Source organism: Plectrocnemia conspersa, unplaced genomic scaffold (genome assembly GCF_051122295.1).
Source record: "Plectrocnemia conspersa isolate PC_06_02 unplaced genomic scaffold, ASM5112229v1 ptg000001l, whole genome shotgun sequence".
Taxonomy (NCBI): Eukaryota; Metazoa; Arthropoda; class Insecta; order Trichoptera; family Polycentropodidae; genus Plectrocnemia; species Plectrocnemia conspersa.
In genome coordinates this window covers 19,427,088-19,449,555 of record NW_028277165.1, presented here as the reverse complement: position 1 = coordinate 19,449,555, position 22,468 = coordinate 19,427,088, and the positions used below count along the sequence as shown (strand labels likewise).

Here is a 22,468-nt window from a genome sequence, read left to right as displayed (position 1 = left end):
AGAAACTCCATTCGCCTCTGTAAAAATAGTATTTTTTAAGATTGACCATTATTTTAGATCTTTCTTACACAACAAACATGACACCACTAGAGTTTCGCTTGCAAATACGTAGTCGCTTATATTTCCTTCCTACTTTTCTCTATCAATTACGATAATATATTTATTATGATGTCGTCATTAACTAATATGTGAGAGGACCACACGAGCTAATGTCTACGATGCCACATGATTCACTCTAAGATTTGCAGATGAATTTCATAATATTGATTTTATTGGCGGCCTCGTCTTACCCCCCCCCCTCTCTCTTCCACGTTTATATTGTGTAATTAGCAATCAATATTTATAAGCGGTTCGCGAATATCTATAAGCTTTCCCCATATTTTGTATTTTTTTCCTTGTAGCCCACGAATTAAGTAAAAATATATACTTAAAAAATAAAACCGATAACTCGTAAACTATCAATGTTAAAAAAAAAATTATCAATATCAAATAAAAACTTTTGTGATAAATTACTCTTTTTAATAAATACAATTTTTTTTATTTATTTTAATTTATTTTCACCTATAATTTTGTTTTAAGATTTAAAATTGTGTAATTTAAACTACCTACATTAAAGTATTGTGTGTCACATTTAAAATGTTCTGCAAAGGTCAATAGGCACTAATATTTATAACACATATTTTACATTGGTGTTTTATCACATTGTATTCGTGTTTTTATAGATAATTTTTACATTAAATTAAATTATAGTTGAATATTTTAATTCGTATTTTATGTATATGTTTTCAAACGAACTGTGTAATATTTTTTCGAATGTATAGTTTGTAAAGAGAATCATTATTTTTTGTTGAGTTAATGCAATATTTGTTTATTAATTATATATTTTATATGTCAGAAATGGCCGCATATTTTTGCGTTATAACGCGACTAGAATTTAAAAGTGTTGGATTTTCATTTTGATTTTGTGGGCCGTTTGTCAACGGAGCGCTAGAGCAATTTTAGGTTATTTATATGGGTGCGTTTAATTATATAAATTCCTTCTCAGGGATATGTTGCATGTTACTCCGACCGTTTTTCACGATAACCTTAGCAACTAGAACTTTGCTGAAATTCCTTAACCAAACAAACGTTACGCCTATATTTCCGGCAATATCTATTGTCAAATGTGTAAATTGTCGATTTGCCTCCATGACAATTCGGCGTTCAGTGAATATTTGCCACATTTTGCACCCAAATTGTATTTTTTCATCCGCGAAATCTGATTAATCAAATGTGAACATTGGGTGACAATTTTTTTCAATTGTTCTATTCGATACTATCGCAGAACTGTCTTTTAGTGTCTGAAGTATTTTGTACGATTAACATGTCTTAATTATATTTTATTTTTAGATTTGATACCACTTTGTATGTGAAAAAGATGAAAATACGCTTTTCATCTTTAGGAGCCGACATTGGGATAGTCACATTTATCAATAGTTTATAACCAATCGAGTTATGTCATGAAAGTGTTCAATACGGACGAACACAAGAGCGACAAATGTCTGAATTGTCCAATAGAAATGTTCCAAGTATGTATCAAATTTCACATCAGCCGCGTCTCTACATACAATTGAACGGTCCGCGCTCGAGCAACACCGGCGAAGGCGTAATATGCGGAAGAATAGGAGGCGGTGAACCCGGCGAGCCGCCCGTCACCTATTTCAAAGAACCGTTCATCGTCAACGGCAGAGAGTCTCAGAAAGGCAGCAACGGAACTCATCTGCAGCAAGCGATCGCACACAGAAACGCAAACGTACCCAAGAAATATGGACATTGGATATCGAAAAAAGCGAATAAGAATCCTCAAAGCTCCTCCACGTCGCCCGTAGTCTCCGAATGCGAATCGGACGACTCGGGCTTATCCAGTACCACATCAGTATCGATACAAAACGGCAACTCTAGAACTGTAATACAAAATGGTAATTATTACACTGATACTCTTACACGTCACAAATACTGTTTTACATTTTGTACAAGCTCATTTTATTTCATCTTTTTAATATGTTAATTGAGTCAAGTTTTTCCTTGAAATATAAAAGTATAGTTCTTCATCACTATTATCTATTTTAAAATTTCATTCGACAAAGTTTTGCTAAACTAACGGTTTCTACGCCAACATTATTTGACAGTTTGTTTTAAATTTTTGCTCCAATTTTACTTTCTGTATGTTCTATATGGGAAAATACTCCCAAAAAAGACATTATGAATGTCAAGTGGTATATATATTTTAAAGACACTTGAATACATATTTCTTTAAGTTGCATATCTGATTTCAATTTTATACATTACATTTGAAAGTTCGATCCAACGTATTGATGTTAACACTATTTGAGGTATGCACTTCTAACATAAACCTGCATTGGATGCCGCATAATTTTCGCAAAATTCACAAAATATCATGATCTATAGGAGAATTGACATAACTTTTTAAATAATGCGTTTATATATGTGAATTTTTAACTTACGTTCAATATATTTAAGGGCATAAACATATGTTGTCTAGTATACGACACTCAACCTGTAGTTCTTTAACTATCTTAATTAAATTCTATTTTTATATATATTACTTATAGAAACATACAATATATATTTTTTATTTTGTGTTTTACATGAATGATCGTAGAATAAATATACAAAGCAAAAATAAATAAAGTAAAGTCGCTAATCAAATATTCCAAGTTTTAAATATCTTGGATCACCTATAAAATTTATGAATAGACAATGAACACTAAAATAAATAAACCATAATAACAGAGTTTCATAAAAAATATTAGGTTACAAAAAAATTCTATTGGCTCTCAACTAAATATATTTAAACATAAATAATTGTACTTATTTATATGTATCTTAATATGAATAGTAATATTTTAAATCTTCATAAAAACGTGTAGATTTTCATATCGACGTGTAAATTTTACTTTATAATAACAATTATAAAGTAATACCAGAAATAATAAGTTAATATAATACAACCTCAGTAAATACAAATTTAAACAAAGATTTTGATCACCATTTAATACCCCCTCTATGTTATCTTGTCAGTAATACACTACAGAAATTAGTATCTCACTATAATTATAATAATCACACATTTTGAAAACTAAATCTCAACTTATAAATATTGATTTTTTATTTATTCACTACGCAAGTTGCTAATTCGTATAGCCATCATCAAAATGTAGGGAAACGTTACATTGTTTACACAATGTATCACTTCTATTTTTTTTTTAAAACAAATTTTGCATCTTTTTCTTAGTTGCTTACCACTCGTTGAAATTTTTACTAACTGGTGCTGTAGTAAATTACCGGAAAGTCTCTGTGTTGATGAAAATCGGAAACTACTTGATGTTGAAGGATAATCATTATTTGGTTTCCATAAATATATATGTATTGGTTATCCAAGCTGTTACAACATTCAACATGAATGTGTTAAATATTATTTGATTATTAGGATTCAGATTTTTAAAAACACAATATGTTAAACAAAGCGCAACTGAATAAATATTATACAGCTTTTGTTTTTCTATAAACCGGATAATATTAAAGATATTGTTCCGCGCAATCTACGCCTTTCATAAATTTATTACATTCGATAATGCATTTAGGTTTACGTATTAGGAGGTCCAGTTTTCTATTCATTTTTCCGGTGTCGATTATTTCTGCATTATCAATTGTGGGAAACATCTGAGCAATTCTCCAAATCCGACAAAGTATATCACCTTTTTGATTGAAATATATTTATTTTTCCTTTTTTAGCGAATCAGGTATACCTCTATTTTTTCTCAAAGATCCACACGTTCAAACTTTTTTAATTTGTAGATAGTAGAGTTTTTACCGTATTATAATTTTTTTTGATAAACAGGTGATATCATTTATTGACGTAATTTTTCATCAATTCCATGATTGTATTTTCTAATGGTATTCCTGTTGTCGAAGATAGTTTGAAAATGCAAATATATTCAGGAAGCGTAACTACTCATATCATTGTGTGCACCACTGTCGTTACCATTACTTGGGCCCTACGAGTCCAACCCAATGCGGTATGCTTTTCACATCTTCGGGTACGATTTTTACTCATGCAATACCTTCAAACGGCTCTTTATTTCTGAGTCAGACCTCTATCTTCAAATTCATCTACTTCTGTGTCGCCATCCTGCAAGCTCATTGTTCGAAAACGTGGGTGAGGTATTAATGAATTATCACTATCACTTTCGGAATCTAACACACTGTTTTCACATTTAAAAAATTAACTAAACAGAATTAAAAAGCACAAACAACACAAAATTCGAAACTGAGGTTTTTGCGCGTATTTGCCAAGTAACTTACTACAGCAAACTGAAAAATTAGGAGGTCTCTGTGCTTTTTATATTGTAAATTATACTTCAAAGAATTTTTTTTTTTTTGTTAAAAAGGATCGCAATATCTATCTAATTATTCACGCCTAAAAAGAATTTGTATTAATAGGAAATATCAATAAATAAATGAGAATAACTTAAACGATTAAGTGAATGAGTTTTTGATCAAGGACAATAAAAAAAAATTAGGAGGGTTTGCACTTGCAGGAAAGGTTGTCTAAGGCATAGTTTCTTAACCCGTGGTCCGCGAAGACTTTTTGAATAAAATTAATTTCACTATAATAAAAATAGGACTACCTGTGATAAGACGATTTCTAAATAGCACTATGCAAATACAAACGAATACAAAACAGATGTGAAATTAATTTTATTACAAAATCAATTGTAAAATCAGTGAAATTAGTTTTATTCAAAAAGTCTTCACGGACCACCAGTGGTCCGCGGACCACCGGTTAAGAAACTATGGTCTAAGGGACACTTCAAAGATATTGGTTGTTTACATTTTCAGTATTTTGTTGCATTATTTTTGCCTTAAAATTTTTCAAAGCAATTCCAGTCGACATATTTTTATTTGTAAAATATACAAACTACATATATGTATGTATATCAATTGCCTAATCTATATTTTTTTATGTTTATATGTCTGTACAAATTACGTATGAAAGCAATAATGGGATTTTATTATCCTCAATGAATTTATTTATCTTTAGAAAAATACACGCACAATGCATACAAAATCATATTTTATTTATGAAGGCACTTATTTATATAATAAGATCGCATAATCTATTCGAAAGTAGAAAAAAAAAAGTTTATATAATATTTTATTTATATATGCATCAGGCGCGGGCGGTGATATACTTTCCTTCTCAATCGCTCACGTGTTAAGTGACGAGAGTGAGTGAGAGATAAGGGCATGCGATCGAGAGGGAAAGAATCTCACCATCCATCTACCTTTGAAAAGTAAAAGTATATTTGATAAACATTTTTTTCCGATCAGCGGCTGTTAGCAGGTGGCTTCTATGTGACGCCTTATGGCGTGAACAGCTCATAAAGTGTTAACTGAGAATAGAGTTGCAAATATACTAAAATTTTGTCCGTATTTACACGACATTTTAATATCCATTAAAGATAATACTGCATATTTTATGCTGTTCGTATGGCTTAATATCAGTTTCAATTCGAATACTGTTTGAAACTTATAATTTAATCAGATATATTAAATTAACAGTGATATCTACTAAAAATACTAATATTTTATTCTTTCAAGTCAATACAATACTTAAAAAAAACAACTTTATTTAATGCAGTAAAGTAAGTAATGTCTTCATAGCTAGTTTCCAGAATATTAATGACAATGTTCATATAATTGTCCATTTTTATAATAGTTTTCTTGATGCGTATGATGTAACAATATGAAGAATAATGTAATTTCAAATGGAAGAAATCTCTAAAATAATTTTCTATCCTTAATTTTTTTTTAGTAACAGTATTTATGACAGAACCTAATAGATCCATTTAAGAGTTAATTAATAACATCATTTCAGAAAATCATAAAAAGGAGCAGTTGACTAACAACAACACCACCCACAGAGTCATCCACAATAGTCAGCATTATCAGCTTCATATCGGCAATGTGATCAATGCAAATCCTCATTTCACCACCCACCAACACTCCCTTTTATTCCACAATAAACGGCGGCACCCCATCAGCAGAAGTATCGTCACAAACAGAGGACTTCCGGCCGTTAGATGTTTTCTTCCAAATATCCATCATTACAATATGTCAATCGCTCCCGATCGCTTCCTAATGAAGTCGCATCTTATTCAAGTCAAGGAGACTCCGTCTAATTTATTAACAGGTAATAATAAACACGTTTAAAATAATCACTATGAAATATGACACGATGTTTTATAATCTTAGGGTCGAAATGGGATACGCTGTCGCAGGATGTGTGGAATGAATTCATGAAATCGCAGCAAACCGAAGAAGTATTCAAAAAAAAGATGGAACTGTGGCGCTTTCTATATTTATCTATAAAAGTATTATTATAATAAATTGTTATATTTTTTTATCCATTCAATATGATAATTCTCATTGTCGTCTCTAGGGCATGTTTCCTCGCTACAGTTTATATTTGGTGGGTTCTACCGTGTCCGGTTTCGGATCTAACCTATCCGATATGGATTTATGCCTTCTAGTTAAGAATCCCGATTCCGGAGACTGCAGATTTTACGCATTGCAACATTTAAATATTATATACCACTTCATACAGAGCAAAGGTTTCATTTTATATTTATTTAATGTATATTTGCTACTACTTAATTGCTATAATATCATTTTGTTTGTTTTTATTTACAGAAATGCTGTTTCATGCGGAATTGATACAAGCAAAAGTACCTATTTTAAAGTTTTGTGATAACAGGTTTTTTCTCGAAGTAGACCTTAATTGTAACAACATCGTCGGTATAAGGAATACACATTTATTATATTGTTATTCTCAATGTAATTATAAACTATTCGTTATTATTCTAGTATGTTTATAACAAAAAATTAATGATTTTTAAATACCTCATGATTTAAGTTAAATAGAATTGCTAAAAAGCTCAATTCAAGTCGATGCATGATTTCAATGTTATGTACCATTGTAAACTGCACTGTTAAATCAGGGCAGTTTTTTCCTCTCATTTTGTATTTAGACTCAGTCTATTAATTTTTACATGTTTTAGTTTGTTAAATTTTTTTGCACATTTTGCCTAAAAATATACGATTACTTAATGATTATTAATTTGATTTTGTTGTATCTATATTGTTTCTAAAAATGATGGGTAAAATTCGAAATTTTAAACGCTTGGGTTCGACGTTTCAATCAAATTTACAATTAGTAAAAAAAATGAGAACCTGTAAGTAAATACTAATTACAGATAATTATGTTACATAATATACCATTTAGATTACCGTATCAATTCTTATACGTTTGGTCCAAGAAATCCTCGACATCTGCCTATAATATACATTTGAATGGCCTCATACTAAATCATACCTGTTAAGTACAGTTAATCTCGCATCTGTAGAATAATACCAACCATATATAACAGTGCAATGTTCATGGTCAAAGTGCTGTTTCATTTTTTGTTGAGAAATTATTAGTTTTATTTATATTTTAGTGGATTGGCGTGTTCGTCCATTGGTCTTGATTGTCAAACTGTGGGCTCACTACAATAATATCAATGATGCGAAAAACAAGACCATTTCGAGTTATTCTCTTGTGCTGATGGTCATACATTATCTTCAGTGTGCGTATTTAAATTTTATTGTATGACTGTTTACATTAATATTACAGAATGATTGAATTTTGTACAGGCGGCGTTAACCCACCGGTGCTCCCCTGTCTGCATAAAGAGTTTCCAGAGAAGTTTAACCCCGATGTCAGCATTTTTAACATAGATATTATGGAAGAAATGCCAAAGTACAATTCGAAAAATAACCAACCGCTCGGTGAACTGTTGCACGGTTTCCTTAAATATTATACCAATTTTAAGTGAGTCAATTCGATTGACTTTTTTGATATTAACATAAGAGCGAGTTATGATGATGTTTTATTTTTTTAGATATTCACAGCATGCCGTTTCAGTGCGCACGGGAAATATTGTCGATATTGAAGATTGTAGAGCTGCTCATCGTAATGAGCTGTATCAATGGAAATTGCTTTGCGTTGAAGGTATTATATATAGTGATTTATGAATATTGCTACTGAAAGAAATGTGAATTATATTTGTACATAATGTTATTTTTAATCATTTGCTTTTATATTTCCTTTACCTGCATTTAACTATAACTTTATTTATTCAATTGTTAACGTAGTATTTTTTATTTGAATTCATTATTATTGATGCTTTTAGCTTGGTCTTATTGAGTGACTGGTTTACACACCTCTTGTTTACAAAATCCTCATAAATAAAAGTAAGGAGCAGCGAATACTTCTGGATTCAAGTGACAAATCTTATATGAAAAGAAATTCGCTTTGACAAAATAAACAAAATAATAATTTTTGTAATTGTAGCGATGTATATAATTATATTGCTGTAATTAGTTTTTTGCTTGCATCTATAATTTTTTTATTATAGCCGATTATAAAAATACTGGAGACAATCACATTTATTTTTATAGCAACATTATATTTCATAACCTATTTATATTTTATTACTATTATTTGATTTTTCTTACAGAACCGTTTGATCTGAGCAACACAGCTCGTTCCGTCTACGATTCTGATGTTTTCAATCACATCTTAAACGTATTTGATAATAGCTTGAAAGCGATAGAAAAGTCTATGAGACTCTCGTCCATTTTGCCTTCGTGTAAACAATAAAAAGTCGTTTTTTTATTAAATCGGAGCATATCATTTCTTTTTGCTCACGCGAAGAACCTCATTGATCACAAAGTAGATAGATTTAAAAAAATGAAAAATATATATTACGTATAGATATAACGTTTAATGATCTATGTCTCTAGTCTTGAATTTGTAATAAATAAAAGAAATATAAGGAAAGAGGCTGTGATTTTCGACTGAGTTTTAGTTATATTAAACGTTTTACAATAATAATAAAAAAATGTAGCATTGTAATGTTTAAATATTGTTAATTATATGTGTATACATATTGAGATGTCTCCGTTTTTAGTTGTTGTATGATATTTATTATGATGTTGCAACGTACTTTACTTTTTTTTCATTCACTTAATTTTCATGTAATTATTTACTACGATGAAATCTAAAAAAATAAAATAAAGCAATAATTAATAAAAAAAAAAAACAATTTTTATATATTTATAGGCGTAATAGTTTATATGTTTAGTCGTGTAATTTATTTCCGGTTAACTTACGCTCAAAAGTATGCAATAATTTTGTAATTAGTGCTAATACATTCATATAAATGAACTCTTTTGTATGATCACCATTTTATGTATTATTTTATAATGTGTAACATTTTTGATCGAATGTCGATCTTTATTTACCAATACTTGGCTTTATTCATATTGAATTAAAATGTAAATGACAATACTTACTATAAAAAAACAAAAAAAAAATGTTTTGATTAATCAACAAGTTTCGTTACTGTGAAATTTATATTTTTATCAATTTCTTTAAATGTATGTATTGTAACCGATGCCTGATATTGTTTATTTTTCATTTATACAATAAATATATTTATATATGTAATAATTTATGTTTTAAATAATTTTATGTATATGATATTTTTTGTCACATGCCTTTAAGTGTTAACAAATAACGTTATAATATGTTTATTTATTTTGAACTATAATTTGCATGGTATTAATATCAAATTTAAGCATGTCTGTCGGTCCATATAAAATATAAAAAAACTATAAAATTCATGCTTCATATATTTATAAATATATTTTTTTAGGTTACATTTTACGAATGAGAGATATATATTTTTTGTTGTTGGCTATTTGTACATATGTGAAGTATTTAATTGTTCTTTTCCGTTATATAATATATGAGCATTTTTTCTACATTCTTTTGATATTTAAATTTTTTTAGTGCAGTTTTCTCTTCATTTTTTGCACGAGCTTTCATAGCTGAAGCAGTCATTTTCTTCTTTGTCTTATATCTTGCAAAACAGATTTGCCCAATATGCCTCACACGGTAATACAATTAGTTATTTCAAACACAGGATATCAGTTACATTGCAAACGAAAGCTCGTGCCAAATATTTAGAATTAATATTGCAGGCAATATTATATTTAAAAAATTGACAACAATCCTGTTATGAGTAGAAGAAAATCCAAATTATACATATACACATATTTTTTGAAAATTGGATTTCATTGCGATTGAGACTTACTTTCGTCCGTATTTCAGCAGCAATGGACCTGTCATGGTCATGGCTTTTGAGTATACGAATATGTGTATATATATTTATTAAAAGTTTTTATGCATCTCTGCAATACTTTTTTTTAACGCACAAACATCCTCAGATGCCGAACAAATGAGTGATTTTTTAATTTTGTCACAGCATCCTTCTTCTACCTCGTAGAAAAGAAATGGTTGATACGTTTGTGCAAAAATAAATAATTACCACAGAGACAATGTATCAAAACTTTTAGTAAACATATACTAGCGAGATAAAAAAATAATAACTCTTATGTTACATTTATTATATACATACATTTACAGTAAGGGGGATGTTTTCGTACAATAGCAATATGTCTACTTTCTCTCACTTCCGAACACCTCGCTTCCTCATATATATTTTTTATTAACTAAAATCATGCCAAAAAAACTTCACTCCTTCCCCTTACTATATATGCAAATGCTGCCATATTGATAAACTCATTTCGTTTAAAAAAACAGACTGATAGTTTTGTAATATTTATTGTGCTCGAGGGAAATAATTGCACCCGTCCCTCTATTTCCGAATTTGTGCCTACAACGGTTGTAAAGTATGAGGTTTATAAATTACAAATTAATATATTTGTTCGCAAATTGAAGGACGGGTATACGATCGAACCTCGTTTATGCGACACGACTTGTATATATGCAAAATGTATCCATGCATATCAATCGCATAAACTCAGGTACGAGCGTACTTAATTTTCATGATCTCTTTTTTTAGAAGTTAAAACGAAATGTACAAATGCTGTTATTTGATTAAAATCAAGAATCAAATAATTTTGTCTTATTATTAAACGCATTTCCAACTGATGTGTAAAATTTAAGTGGTTCTCGTAACACTCATTACTCATTTGCTACAATGACGAATAAAAAAATAAATGTAATTTTATAATGCTTTTCTTTCCATTAGTGTTTGTAGTGGAATAAAGGTATAAATTTTTCAGTGCAACCCTTTTGACTTTTGATACTTGATGGACATAATAAAGTTAGGCATTTTTATCAGAAAGTCGTGATAAAAAATATTCTTTAAAAGAAAGAAATCATCTTTCCATTATAACTGCTAAGTAATAACTGAGATCAGACATTGTCGAATCAAGTTAGCAAGATGGATGATACAATAAACAACTACTGTCTTGCGGCGAATTTTAAAAGCTCATTTGTCATTTTACAAATAATGTTTTCTTTATCAAATACAAAACGACAAATATTTGAAAATGTCGATTTTTAAGTCAATGTAAAAAAAGATTTTTTTACCACACAATATTCATTCGTTTATTTTTAGATGGTGTTTTTGTGTAGCTGCATCAGGAACGGCGATGGAATCGGCAACGATAAATAAATAAAATACAATGTGCAAATTCAGAATGCTGTTTATTGTCAACTTGAATAACAAACATTCAACAAATATATTCTGAAACTAAAGTTATACATTACCCCATAACAATGAAACCTAAGTAATATATATGCTAGATTTTTTAAAGCAAATTAACAAAACAACATTTAAAATTTATTCCGATTGGGGAATGCCAAGAATATTCAGGTTATTAGAAACTGACGGATTTGAGTGCGTAAAAGTTTTGTCGAAGATATTGTGCACAATTAAAGATTTATCAAGCTGTATTTTCTAAGCTATTAAGAGATATTTTCTTTTAATTATTGAAGCTCTATTTGTATTGTAATTATTAGGTTAGTCGACGTTAACGAAGACTAAATGTCATTTTATCAATCGCTCAACGACGATGCGATGCAATCCTCTCTTTAAGACGGAACACGGGTTGACCAAAGACTTGCGCTCGACGCGTATCTAAACACTTCACCTACCATTTTGTGAGGCGATTATAAGGCTAAATGATGATGAAAATAATACAACTAAATGAAAACAATGTCAATAAAATATGTTTACAAATGAGAAATGAATTCCTTTTCCCCAGTGATCTGATGAGTTGATGTGATTATTGAATTAAACAAAAAATAAAAGTAACACAAGGATTTCCCAGATACCGAATGTCGGAAGAGCTCTGAATGAATTTGTGCTATCTATTTGACGATTGGTCCGAAATAATAAACCCATACTCTATCATCATTAGTTAAGATGAGAAATCCGCATATAAAACTATTGTTTTTTTTTTTCTTTAAATATGATGCCATACAATTTTTAAAATGACATAGCCTATGTATGATGGTATTACAAAAATTCGGTTTCAGGCATTCAAGGATGCACGCGTTAGCGCCAATTGAAGGCACCACAGCAGGCCTTTTGCCGCTAGTTCTCCGACCGTAGCTTACCACCGGCCGCTGGCGAGCCGGCCATACTTCTGGGGCGTGTAACACACACTAGTCGGCTCGGCTCAATACGGCTGTGAAAAACGCACTTGCGGGTGGTACACTCCTTGATAAGTGGAATCTTGAGACAGCAGCCCATCGGCTTGCGATTGATATTCCATCATTACAGACTCCTGGCTGAGTTCCGGTTGGGATAGACCTTGCGACAGCGACAGAGGCGGACCGCCCGCTTGAGAGAGTGGTTCTTGAGACAGCAGACGCGACGAAGCGACGGGCGGAGGAGCTGTTCTCCTTCTTCTCTGTTGTTGCTGCTGTTGGCAAAATCGCGGAGGAACGTGCGCCATATTCATAAACATTGCGACGGGTACCGCATGTAAAGCAGCTTGAGCTCTCTCCGGACCTATGTATGCTAATGAATCGTGCGGACGACGCGGAGTGGCTCTGCAATACGCTCCTCCCGGAGCCATAGCTTCTCTAGCATCATAAGTAGACGTGGACATAAAGTGTGATCCAGGATTAGCCGCATTGACCAATTTCTTAGGTTTAGAAAACTGTATCATGGATTCTTTAAGGTTTGTCAGCGGTCCTTCTACCAAGACCTTTTGCTCTTTATAAAAGCTCAACAAATGATTCCACAACGGTTGTTTAGATAAAACTTTCGGATTTCCAACGATAATTATTCCATATTTGGCTCTAGTCAAAGCTACATTGAGACGACGAGGATCGTTCAAAAAACCGATTCCCTGATGTTCATTGGATCTCACGCAAGACATTATGATGATATCTTTTTCTCTGCCTTGGAAAGCATCTACACTCGCAACCTCAATTTCTTGATACAGTTTAGAATGCAAGCTACCTTGATATTGCATATGCTGAACCAGATAAGCGCGTTGACCTTCATAAGGTGTAATAATTCCTATTTGTTCGGGTCTAACGCCGGCTTTCAAAAACCGAGTGGTTATTTTTTCTACGTTTGCCGCTTCCGTCCTATTCAAATAAGATGTACCAGATCCGGCTATTTCTTCTTGTCCTTGAGTCACATAGAAGAACATTGGCTTCTCTTGTATAGGCCAGGGAAAATCAATCTTATGCAATTTCCTCTCGTCGGAACTGACGCCGTTTTGCAAAGAACCTTCATAGAAGAAATTTGAAGGGAAGCGGGAAAGCTCCGGATGCATTCGATACTGCACTTCCAAGCGGAACGGTTTAATACCCAAAACGACGAGCCTTTCGAACAAACTTTGAGACAGACCAGCTTTAGCTGCCTTTTTACACATAACAACCGGTCCCAATTGACAATGATCGCCGACAAGGATCAGCTGACGAGCTCCGAGTACGACGGGAACCATACACTCGGGTTCAGTCGATTGCATACCTTCAAAATAAAATCTCTATTGTAGTATAAAAATATGTACAAACATAAAAAATAAGATTTATACTGACCTTCATCAATGAGAATCGAATGAAAATGTAGTCTAGCAAGACGCGGATCGCCAGCGCCGACGCAAGTGCAACAAACAACGTCCGCCGCATCGAGCAGACGTCTTTCAGCGGCTCTCCTCAACGCTCGATATCTTCTCTCGTCTCCAGCAGACAATTCGCCGGCTTCTTCCTTTAACTGTTGCAGCTTTCTCAATTCGCCAGAGCCGGGCTCCAAAGCTCGCGCCTGACGATGCAGCGCCAAAAAAGCGACCGCCGACTCCATCGCTTCTCGAGACTTGGCGCAAAGTCTCACAACCTTCAAACCGGTTCGGTGAATTTTTTCAGTAAGCTGATCTACAGCCGTGTTACTGGGAGCGCAAACCAAAACCGGACCTCCACCCTGCCTTACGAGCTGATATACGATAGTCGCCGAAGTCACCGTTTTGCCAGTGCCGGGCGGTCCTTGAATCAAAGATAGAGGTCTCTGAAGAGCATGTTTAACAGCATACACCTTTAAAAATATTAAACGTTTAAAAAAATATTAAATTAGAATACAGTGTTATACAATGATTTAAATAATACCTGTGATCTGTTCAGATCGGGAAGCTTAGGTGCACTGAAGTGTTTTGGCAGTTGACATCTGAACAAAACTTCTTCGACTTCGTGGCCCAAGAGTCTGCGATATATGTAAGCAGATACGGAGTTGTTGTCCATAGCGAATTTGCGCAAAGCAAGCTGCATTCTATATTACAATGAATTTAAAAATTAATACGGCTCTTATTTATGCAATTATTTCACAATAATTATGTTACCGGTCAAAAGATGTACTCTTCCAAATGAAATCGACTACAAAATTATTCGTGCAATCGCTTGGCGCTCCGCTGTTGCTCTTCAGCTCCAAACCGATATCGTCACCGAAATTATCGGGCACTTTGATGACATGTCCGACGCCCGCCCAGGGCTTATGCAATTCTCCGACGTATCTGAATTGATTTAAATAATTAAAATCAAAATTTAAAAGAAACATTTCATATTATATACAGAAATTTAATCAATTATGTAATTTTTATTGCTGGATACATTTTCTCAACTACATACATTTATAAAATCTATCCCTATAAAATTAACCCTTTGAACTCCTACGTCGAGGTGGACTCAAGGGCATTTTTTTTTCTAAGCAGTGTTTTTTTTAATTTTCTGTTTTAGGGCATTTTTTGTGTTTTGGATGTCATATGTGATCTGGGCTGTTAGTAATCAATACCTTATTCAAATTGTCGTTTACATTACTTAACCCTTTGAGTGATATCGCCGTATATGTACGGTGATCGATCTTTCACTATTTTGAGGCACCTTAGATAGTTATACATTTACATATATAACTGAAGAAAAAATAAATAAAAATACAATAAATATTTGATTTAATGTAAATGATTTCTACAGAAAATAATACCAATAAATTAAAGAGTATGAAAAAAATGAACATAACAAAAAATATTTTATATTTGTTTTATGAAAAATATTAAAAGCCTCTTAATTGATATAAAAAAAATCTACAAAAGGCAAATATAAATATAAAAAATATGTAAAATAAATTAACGAAATTTAATAACAGAAATGTTTTAAAATAAATTATTAAAACTTACTAACACAAAAAAGTAGTAAAATAAATCAAAGCAATAAAACGCTGAGAATCACTGATTTTTTTTTCTATAACTTACTATAAATGCAATATAAAATAATAATAAATAATTAGCAGAAATAATTGTGTAAAAATACGTAAAATTAATTCAATCCCAGATGTATGCTAACAAATTAACAAATGGTATAAATTAATTCACTACTCAAAGGGTTAATGACATGTATAGTTTCGTTAGATTTTTATAATACACTACAAATGTATAGTTTCGTTATAATACAATATAACTTCCACTATTTTACCATATGCACAACATAACCCTTTTTCACGGTGCAGTTTATTACATTAATAAGTGATATAGCTTCGGGAGTTGATCTGTGTATCTTTCGTGCACCGTTATCGTACATCACACCACAATGTGATTCAAAAATAGATATCAATTCAATCTGGCCAACCAATCTATTGCGTTTTTATGACAAATTATGTAGCATCCAAATGCTGAGCGTTGACACCATTTCCATATTATAGAGACGTCATATAACATTTAGATTATCACTAAAACAATTGTCGCTGTCATCATCATAATTTGCAATTAATAATGTTAGAAATTACGTCATAGATTTCAGCCACAAATATAAGATGATTAGATGTATATAGTGTAATTAATCTGTATGTTTTTAAAAATAAATAGATTAAGATATTATATATGTATTTGCCTGATTATCTTATCATAATTATATCTAATTTACAAATGCAAATAATCTTATCGGAAATTAATTTCAGATTAAATATATAAATTTTGAAAAAGAAAAGCATCACAGATGCAATCCATCGTTTACGTGGAAGTTCCTATCCCTATGAACAATATCCATTCATTTTGTAACAAAAAGCACTGCAACCAAATAAAAAAATATTGAAATTTTTTAAATGCTTTACCTCAAACGAAGCTCATCTCCATGCATCAACTTCATATCGCCATCAGTTTTAGCCAATGTGAAATAGGCTATCGTTTTCTTGTTCAATCCGACATCCCAACGCACTTCAATATTCTCCTGAGTTTGAGACTCCTTCAATCTCTTATCATAATCCGCCTCCAATTTCACCAACGGACCGAAAACGTTCTGATACTGGAAACCGTCCTCGTATCTGTAACAACGTTGAACGTTTATTTTGTTGCATTTAAACAAACACAACTGTACAAATTTACATTACGATCGATTAAATTACCTCAACAACACTTGATGAGGCTCTTCGTCCACTCCCGGTTTTTCTAAATCTTGAAATGTGGCATCCACGTTATCACGCCACAGCTCTTCCAGCCTTCCGATCTGCTGGGGGGTCACCTGGCGCGCTCGAACTTGATCTTGTTCAGAGGGCACCTTCACGAGCCACGGCAAAAAAGCTCTATCGGCTAGACATACGCATTGTTAAGATGCGGAATGTGCGAGTAAAATATAAATAAAATAAAATAGTACCTATCAATGGCTTCCATTGTTCTTGATCCCAATTCATGTCTTTCAACGAACTCTGCGCGGCGCACGGTTGTCTGCAAAAATCCATATTAAAATGTTTTGAAGTAAAAATAGATATTGTTGTTTTTAGTATAAATACTAATTTTTATACCACAATGACATACCTGCAGAGCAAAACCACCACAGAGTCCGCCTTGGCCGGAATAAATCCGAGCACAAATACGTTCCTCACGCCGCAAGAATAGCACTCCAACAGCGTCTCTCCGAGCGGTCCGTCACAATGAAGAGTCACCTCTTTGTGCTTGGCTCGCACCAGATGATTTATAATGTGAGAACCAGACGTGCTGCCTCTTCCATTACAAAACCTACAAATTAACACATTGTAAAATTATTTATAATTAATATTTATAACATTCTTCTTACTTACCATTTTTTGCAGATATTGCACATAACTACAGTGCTCGGTTCGTGTATGCCGCAGTATTTACAAGCATGATCCGGCAGCTCTTTACTGTTGTATAAAACTTCATCATCTTCTTCAAATTGCAAATCTGCGAGTCCCTGAGTCACAGTCGATAACTTTGAAGTGATGTCAAGTTTAGCGATGCCATTCACCTGTATTCAAATATTACATTATATATATAGAATCTTTAACATAATCAAAAAAAAAATAGTTTTTTTTACTAGGTTTTTTGTTTATTATGTATTTCCAAACTAGGGAAGCATTAAAAATTTCAGTTTGTATTAATAATTTATTTCTATTATTAAATTTATTGATATCTACGAATGTTTACAATCAAATGTGTTTTAATTTTATTGAGAAAATGTTACGAAAATTTCATTTTGACGTTAACAAAAATTGAATATAGTGACTAATTTGAATCATAATCTTTTAACCGCTTAATCCTTATGAACGAGTATACTCGGCAAAAATATGTGATCCAATTTTCCCATGGACGAATTAACTCGCACGTTTTAATATTGATTTAACATATGGACGAAACTCCGCATGAACGAGTATACTCTCTAATGGAAAATTTACATTTACGATATATTTCCCAGCGTTTTTTGTATTATATTGAGTTTCTATTTAATTTAGTGAATCAGTTTATTCAAGCACATGTGAGATATGGTATTTAGACTTTGAACTGATTCTTGAAAAATATATGTAGAGCTGACCTTACTTTTTTTTACACGTGCATATATTATATATAAATACACACAATATAAATATACATATAAAAATATTTTGTATAATTTTTTCATATATTTTGGTTAAGAATTTGGTTCTTCACCCTTTCACTGCGGGTGGCTTCTATAGAAGACATCAAAAAAATTGTCAGTACTCATTGGGCACCTAAAGGTGCCATAAACCTTTGAGCCTAATAATATGATTATCTGTAAATTAATTGAATTTATTGAACCATAATATTCATAAAAATATGTCATGAATAGGTGCCCCTTATATATTACCAAATTTCGAAATAGCGCGCAAAAATATCTGCCATAGTGAAAGGGTTTCATGTTTTCCACTTCCTATAGCTATTATAATTCATAGATTTTGGAAAGTTTATTGCGAAAAGTCAGTCATTAAGCGGTTAAGAATCAAATCAAATAAAACATTTTTGAGTAGGCAACAGGTAAAATTTAAATACAAATAAAAACTACGAGCATGATTTACAATTTTTAAATGTGTATCCATTGTGAGATACTTCTCAAAGAAATTTCTCGCGTGAAGGTATAAACTCAATTACATGATTTTAGAATATTGCTACTATTATTGACAGCTTATTGATGCATTAACGACAATTTATAGATTAGAAATGTAATGATCATTTTTGTATTGCACATGCAACATTAAATCGCTGTCTAAGCTCCAGTAGTCGCAACACTCGTAGAACTAATAATTATGAAAATTGAGATATTTAAGCCCAGCAACATCTCGGAGACGACTAAGAAAATTAAAACAAGAAGAAAATGATCCATCCAGGATAAAGATATTTGAGCATATTTTACAGAAGTTACTAGGGCTACCACATACGCGTAAATAATATTTTTATATCCTATTTTGAAACGAATTTATGACAAACTACAACGACCGGTCATTGCCAACACATGTATAAATAAAACTTTCGTGTCCTGTGACCTATGTTGCATCAACGCACTTCGACTGTTATTTGTCTCGAGCATTATGAACTGATATTATTTATTATATTTATGGCATTTATATTAAAAAAAGGACTATTTAAAGAAGCAATTTATAAAATAATTGTTTCATAAAATGAATTGTTTGTGCGAGCATTGGTCAGAACAGTGAGCATCTTATGAATAACTCTCTACAACGAATCTTTTTCCGAAGATATACCTAACATATGCACAAATAATTCGTTATATGGAATGAAGTATTTATTTAAATGCAGATATTTCTTAAAATAATTCCCTATTAAATTGCATCCTATTAAAAATAGCTTTTATTTAATTAAAATTTAAACTAATATTCCTTCAAAAATAAAGTATTACATAACTTTTTATAAAGCCGTGCTGATATTTTTTGTATTATCGTTATGTACACTACTAGTCAAAAGTTTAAGAACAAAACCAATAACGATGTTCATAGTCATAAATCCATCCTTATTTATTTATATAGACTTAAAAATATTATTATTCAATTAATGAATACTATTTTATGTATTTGCCATAATAATAATTACGTTTTTTTACTCGCTCTTTCTAATTCTACACAGAGGGTCGTACAAGGGACAAGCATGACTAACCTTATGCGATAGTGAGTATTTAACTCTTACAAAAAACTTTTCTATGCACATTCATTTATGTGAATTTTTGTACCATTTTTTATTTAGTTTTAGTTAAAAATAAAAATCTCTTGGGCGGAAAAATAATTTTACAGCAGAAAATAGAGCTGCAATTATTTTATGGTCTGACGAATCAAAATTTGAAATGTTTGGATCAAATCAGAGAGTATTTGTTAGACGAATGGGTAGTGAAAAAGTGAGTCCTAACTGTATTGTGGCAACTGTAAGGCAAAGTGAAGGTTGAGTTATGGGTGTGGGGTTGTTTCTCAACAGCGGAAGTTGAAATCCTCATAAAAATACAGGATTTTCAAAAAGATAAAAATTAAAGCAATTTTAGAATAGCAAGTTCTACCTATTTATTTTCCTATGTTTTATTTTCCAGCAGAACAACGCTCCCAAACATTATTTTAAATTGTGCAGGTTTCTACAAATAAAAGAAGAAATATTTAAAAAATATGATCTGGCCACACCAATCGCCAGATTTAAATCTAATTTACCTTTTAGGGTATAGGCTTGATCAGAAAATTCGCCAGTACTCACTAAATTCCCAAAAAGACTTACGAGAACGACTACAAAGTGAGTGGGCTAGCATATCGACCATTATTGAAAAATTTAGTTATTAGAATAGATATTTAATAGGGATAATTTTACTGATTGATTTGATTTTTATTTTCTGTTTCAAAAATACTATTTAAAATTGATTAATGAAAAATATGTATTTGATCTTTCATATATTTATACATATATCAGGCGCGGGCGGTGAGATACTTTCCCTATCGATCGCTCGCATGTTAAGTGACGAGAGTGAGTGAGAGATAAGAGCATGTGGTACGCATACCCTTTTCTCTTATTTACTCTCGTCACTTAACAAGCGAGCGATCGAGAAGGAAAGTATCTCACCGCCCACCCCCGATATATATATAAATACATATATTTTTTATTATACTTTATCCAATTTATATTAACCGTTTGAGTAGTGTGTTAATTTATACACATCTGTTAATTCATTAGTATATACCTAGAAGTGAATTAATTTTACGTATTTTTCCATAATTATTTGTTGTTATTTATTTATTATTATTTTATATTACATTATAGAAAAAAATAAATGATTCTCAACATTTTATTGCTTTGACTTATTTTATCACTTTATTGTATTAGTGTGTTTTAATAATTAATTTTAACACTTTTCTATTATTAAATTTGGTTAATATCAATTCAGAGGCTCTCAATATTTTTTCTAAAATGAATACAGAATATTTTTTGTTATGGTATTATTTTCTATAAAAATCATTTACATTAAATCGAATTTAAAAAAATAGTGAATATAATATTTCTTATTTCTTCAGTTATAAAAGTAAATATATAATTATCTGGGGTATCTGAAAACAGTGAAAGATCGACATATATCGTCATACATGTACAGCGATACCGCTCAAAGGGTCAAGGATATCAATAAGAAATAGTTTGTCTTCAACTTTTGACCGGTAATGTATATTTAACTATTTATATTAAAAAATATAGTAGCAGTAATCACTGCCAGTATATAGTTTATCCAAATTCATTAAAATTAAGTACAACAGTATTGTTTTTACGAAACGAATACATTCCAGTATAAAAATAAAACTGTTTATTGCTATTATCTATTTCACAGCAGCTATTTATATTCTCACAATTGGTCATGTTTCATAAACCATAATTTATTTTACTGATTTATTGTTTTTTTATGCTGTTTAGATATTTACTCGTATCGGATCAAAAGGTTAAGAAATGATTTTTTATTACATATTGCTAGATTCCCTTAAATATTTTTGTTGACAAGCAATGAAAAAAGTAAAAAAGAGTATGCATTTGTATCTGTTTCGAATAGTGTTTTCTTTTGTTTCATACGAGAAAATGACACGATGAATGGATTGCGAGATATTTTTCTTTATGTAGGCACAATAAATAGTTTTATTTTTTGGGTCAACTAAAACAAAACACTATTCAAAACGTTCATAATATTGATAGTTTCAGTTTCGGGTAAATGTCAAAGTTCAACAGTCGGTCCTTATGGATCGTTTAGAGGTTAACGTCAAAAACATATGCGGATTGTTATGCGGGGAGTGCGGGAGCGCGGTAGTGCGGAGGGGGGAGGGGGGCGGGAGTGATGGTGACCTGATGCAGACGCGGGTTCCTGGGGCCGTCGGGCTGCGTTTGACTCTGCGAGGGCACCGTGTAGTCCGTGAACTCGAACTCGGAGCCCTGCGTATCAGCACCGATCAGGTCGGTCTCCTCGTGCTCGTCCGGCTCGAGGAACGTCAGCGACTGCGAACTGGGGCCGTACGCGTCCACGCTCATGGTGACGGCAGCCGAAGCTGACAGCTGGCAGTCCACAACGTCAGAGCGCCCGACAACGACTGCTGGCGCCTCACGCGACAACACTCGCGAGTCGCGACGGAGTGAATCAGTGCTGCCAACTGCCACGAGGGTCCGCTTTATACGATCGTGCCCGTTTATTGTTTATTAATTACTCATTATTACAGAT

General features: G+C 31.9%; 2 protein-coding genes across 4 annotated transcripts; one reads left to right on the top strand and one right to left on the bottom strand.

The window, feature by feature from the left end:
• Nucleotides 1-854: 854 nt before the first annotated feature.
• Nucleotides 855-8,865, top strand: LOC148239125 (poly(A) RNA polymerase gld-2 homolog A-like). 2 transcript variants are annotated; one of them, XM_088196440.1, is made up of 10 exons: nucleotides 855-1,015; nucleotides 1,390-1,958; nucleotides 5,942-6,256; nucleotides 6,319-6,437; nucleotides 6,506-6,677; nucleotides 6,757-6,900; nucleotides 7,563-7,691; nucleotides 7,759-7,936; nucleotides 8,007-8,116; nucleotides 8,625-8,865. In XM_088196440.1, exons 2-10 carry the CDS (start codon nucleotides 1,538-1,540, stop codon nucleotides 8,765-8,767), a joined length of 1,731 nt encoding a protein of 576 aa, XP_088052566.1. In that variant the 5' UTR covers nucleotides 855-1,015; nucleotides 1,390-1,537; the 3' UTR covers nucleotides 8,768-8,865. The 2 variants fall into 2 exon arrangements, with proteins under 2 accessions (XP_088052566.1, XP_088052576.1); XM_088196450.1 differs by having other exon boundaries at nucleotides 1,013-1,283.
• Nucleotides 8,866-11,667: 2,802 nt separating this feature from the next.
• Nucleotides 11,668-22,389, bottom strand: Upf1 (Upf1 RNA helicase). 2 transcript variants are annotated; one of them, XM_088196420.1, is made up of 10 exons: nucleotides 22,099-22,389; nucleotides 17,556-17,743; nucleotides 17,293-17,493; nucleotides 17,132-17,202; nucleotides 16,884-17,067; nucleotides 16,593-16,802; nucleotides 14,833-15,003; nucleotides 14,603-14,762; nucleotides 14,042-14,531; nucleotides 11,668-13,973 (listed from the first exon to the last, which is right to left on the bottom strand). In XM_088196420.1, the coding sequence occupies exons 1-10, from the start codon at nucleotides 22,279-22,281 to the stop codon at nucleotides 12,664-12,666; spliced, it is 3,168 nt and encodes a 1,055-aa protein (XP_088052546.1). In that variant the 5' UTR covers nucleotides 22,282-22,389; the 3' UTR covers nucleotides 11,668-12,663. The 2 variants fall into 2 exon arrangements, with proteins under 2 accessions (XP_088052546.1, XP_088052554.1); XM_088196428.1 differs by lacking the exons at nucleotides 16,593-16,802; nucleotides 16,884-17,067; nucleotides 17,132-17,202; ... (1 more) ...; nucleotides 17,556-17,743; nucleotides 22,099-22,389 and adding an exon at nucleotides 15,704-16,112 and having other exon boundaries at nucleotides 14,833-15,570.
• Between the last annotated feature and the right edge of the window lie 79 nt (nucleotides 22,390-22,468).

Excerpts from the sequence above, each read along its gene's own strand:
- LOC148239125 (XM_088196440.1), top strand. The coding sequence starts at position 1,538 with ATGTCTGAATTGTCCAATAGAAATGTTCCAAGTATGTATCAAATTTCA. Across the intron at positions 6,678-6,756 it reads CCACTTCATACAGAGCAAAG|AAATGCTGTTTCATGCGGAA; the intron begins GTTTCATTTTAT and ends TTTTATTTACAG. Across the intron at positions 6,901-7,562 it reads ATTATATTGTTATTCTCAAT|TGGATTGGCGTGTTCGTCCA; the intron begins GTAATTATAAAC and ends TTTATATTTTAG.
- Upf1 (XM_088196420.1), bottom strand. The coding sequence starts at position 22,281 with ATGAGCGTGGACGCGTACGGCCCCAGTTCGCAGTCGCTGACGTTCCTC. Across the intron at positions 17,068-17,131 it reads ACAATGGAAGCCATTGATAG|CCGATAGAGCTTTTTTGCCG; the intron begins GTACTATTTTAT and ends GCGTATGTCTAG. Across the intron at positions 14,532-14,602 it reads CCGATCTGAACAGATCACAG|GTGTATGCTGTTAAACATGC; the intron begins GTATTATTTAAA and ends ATATTTTTAAAG.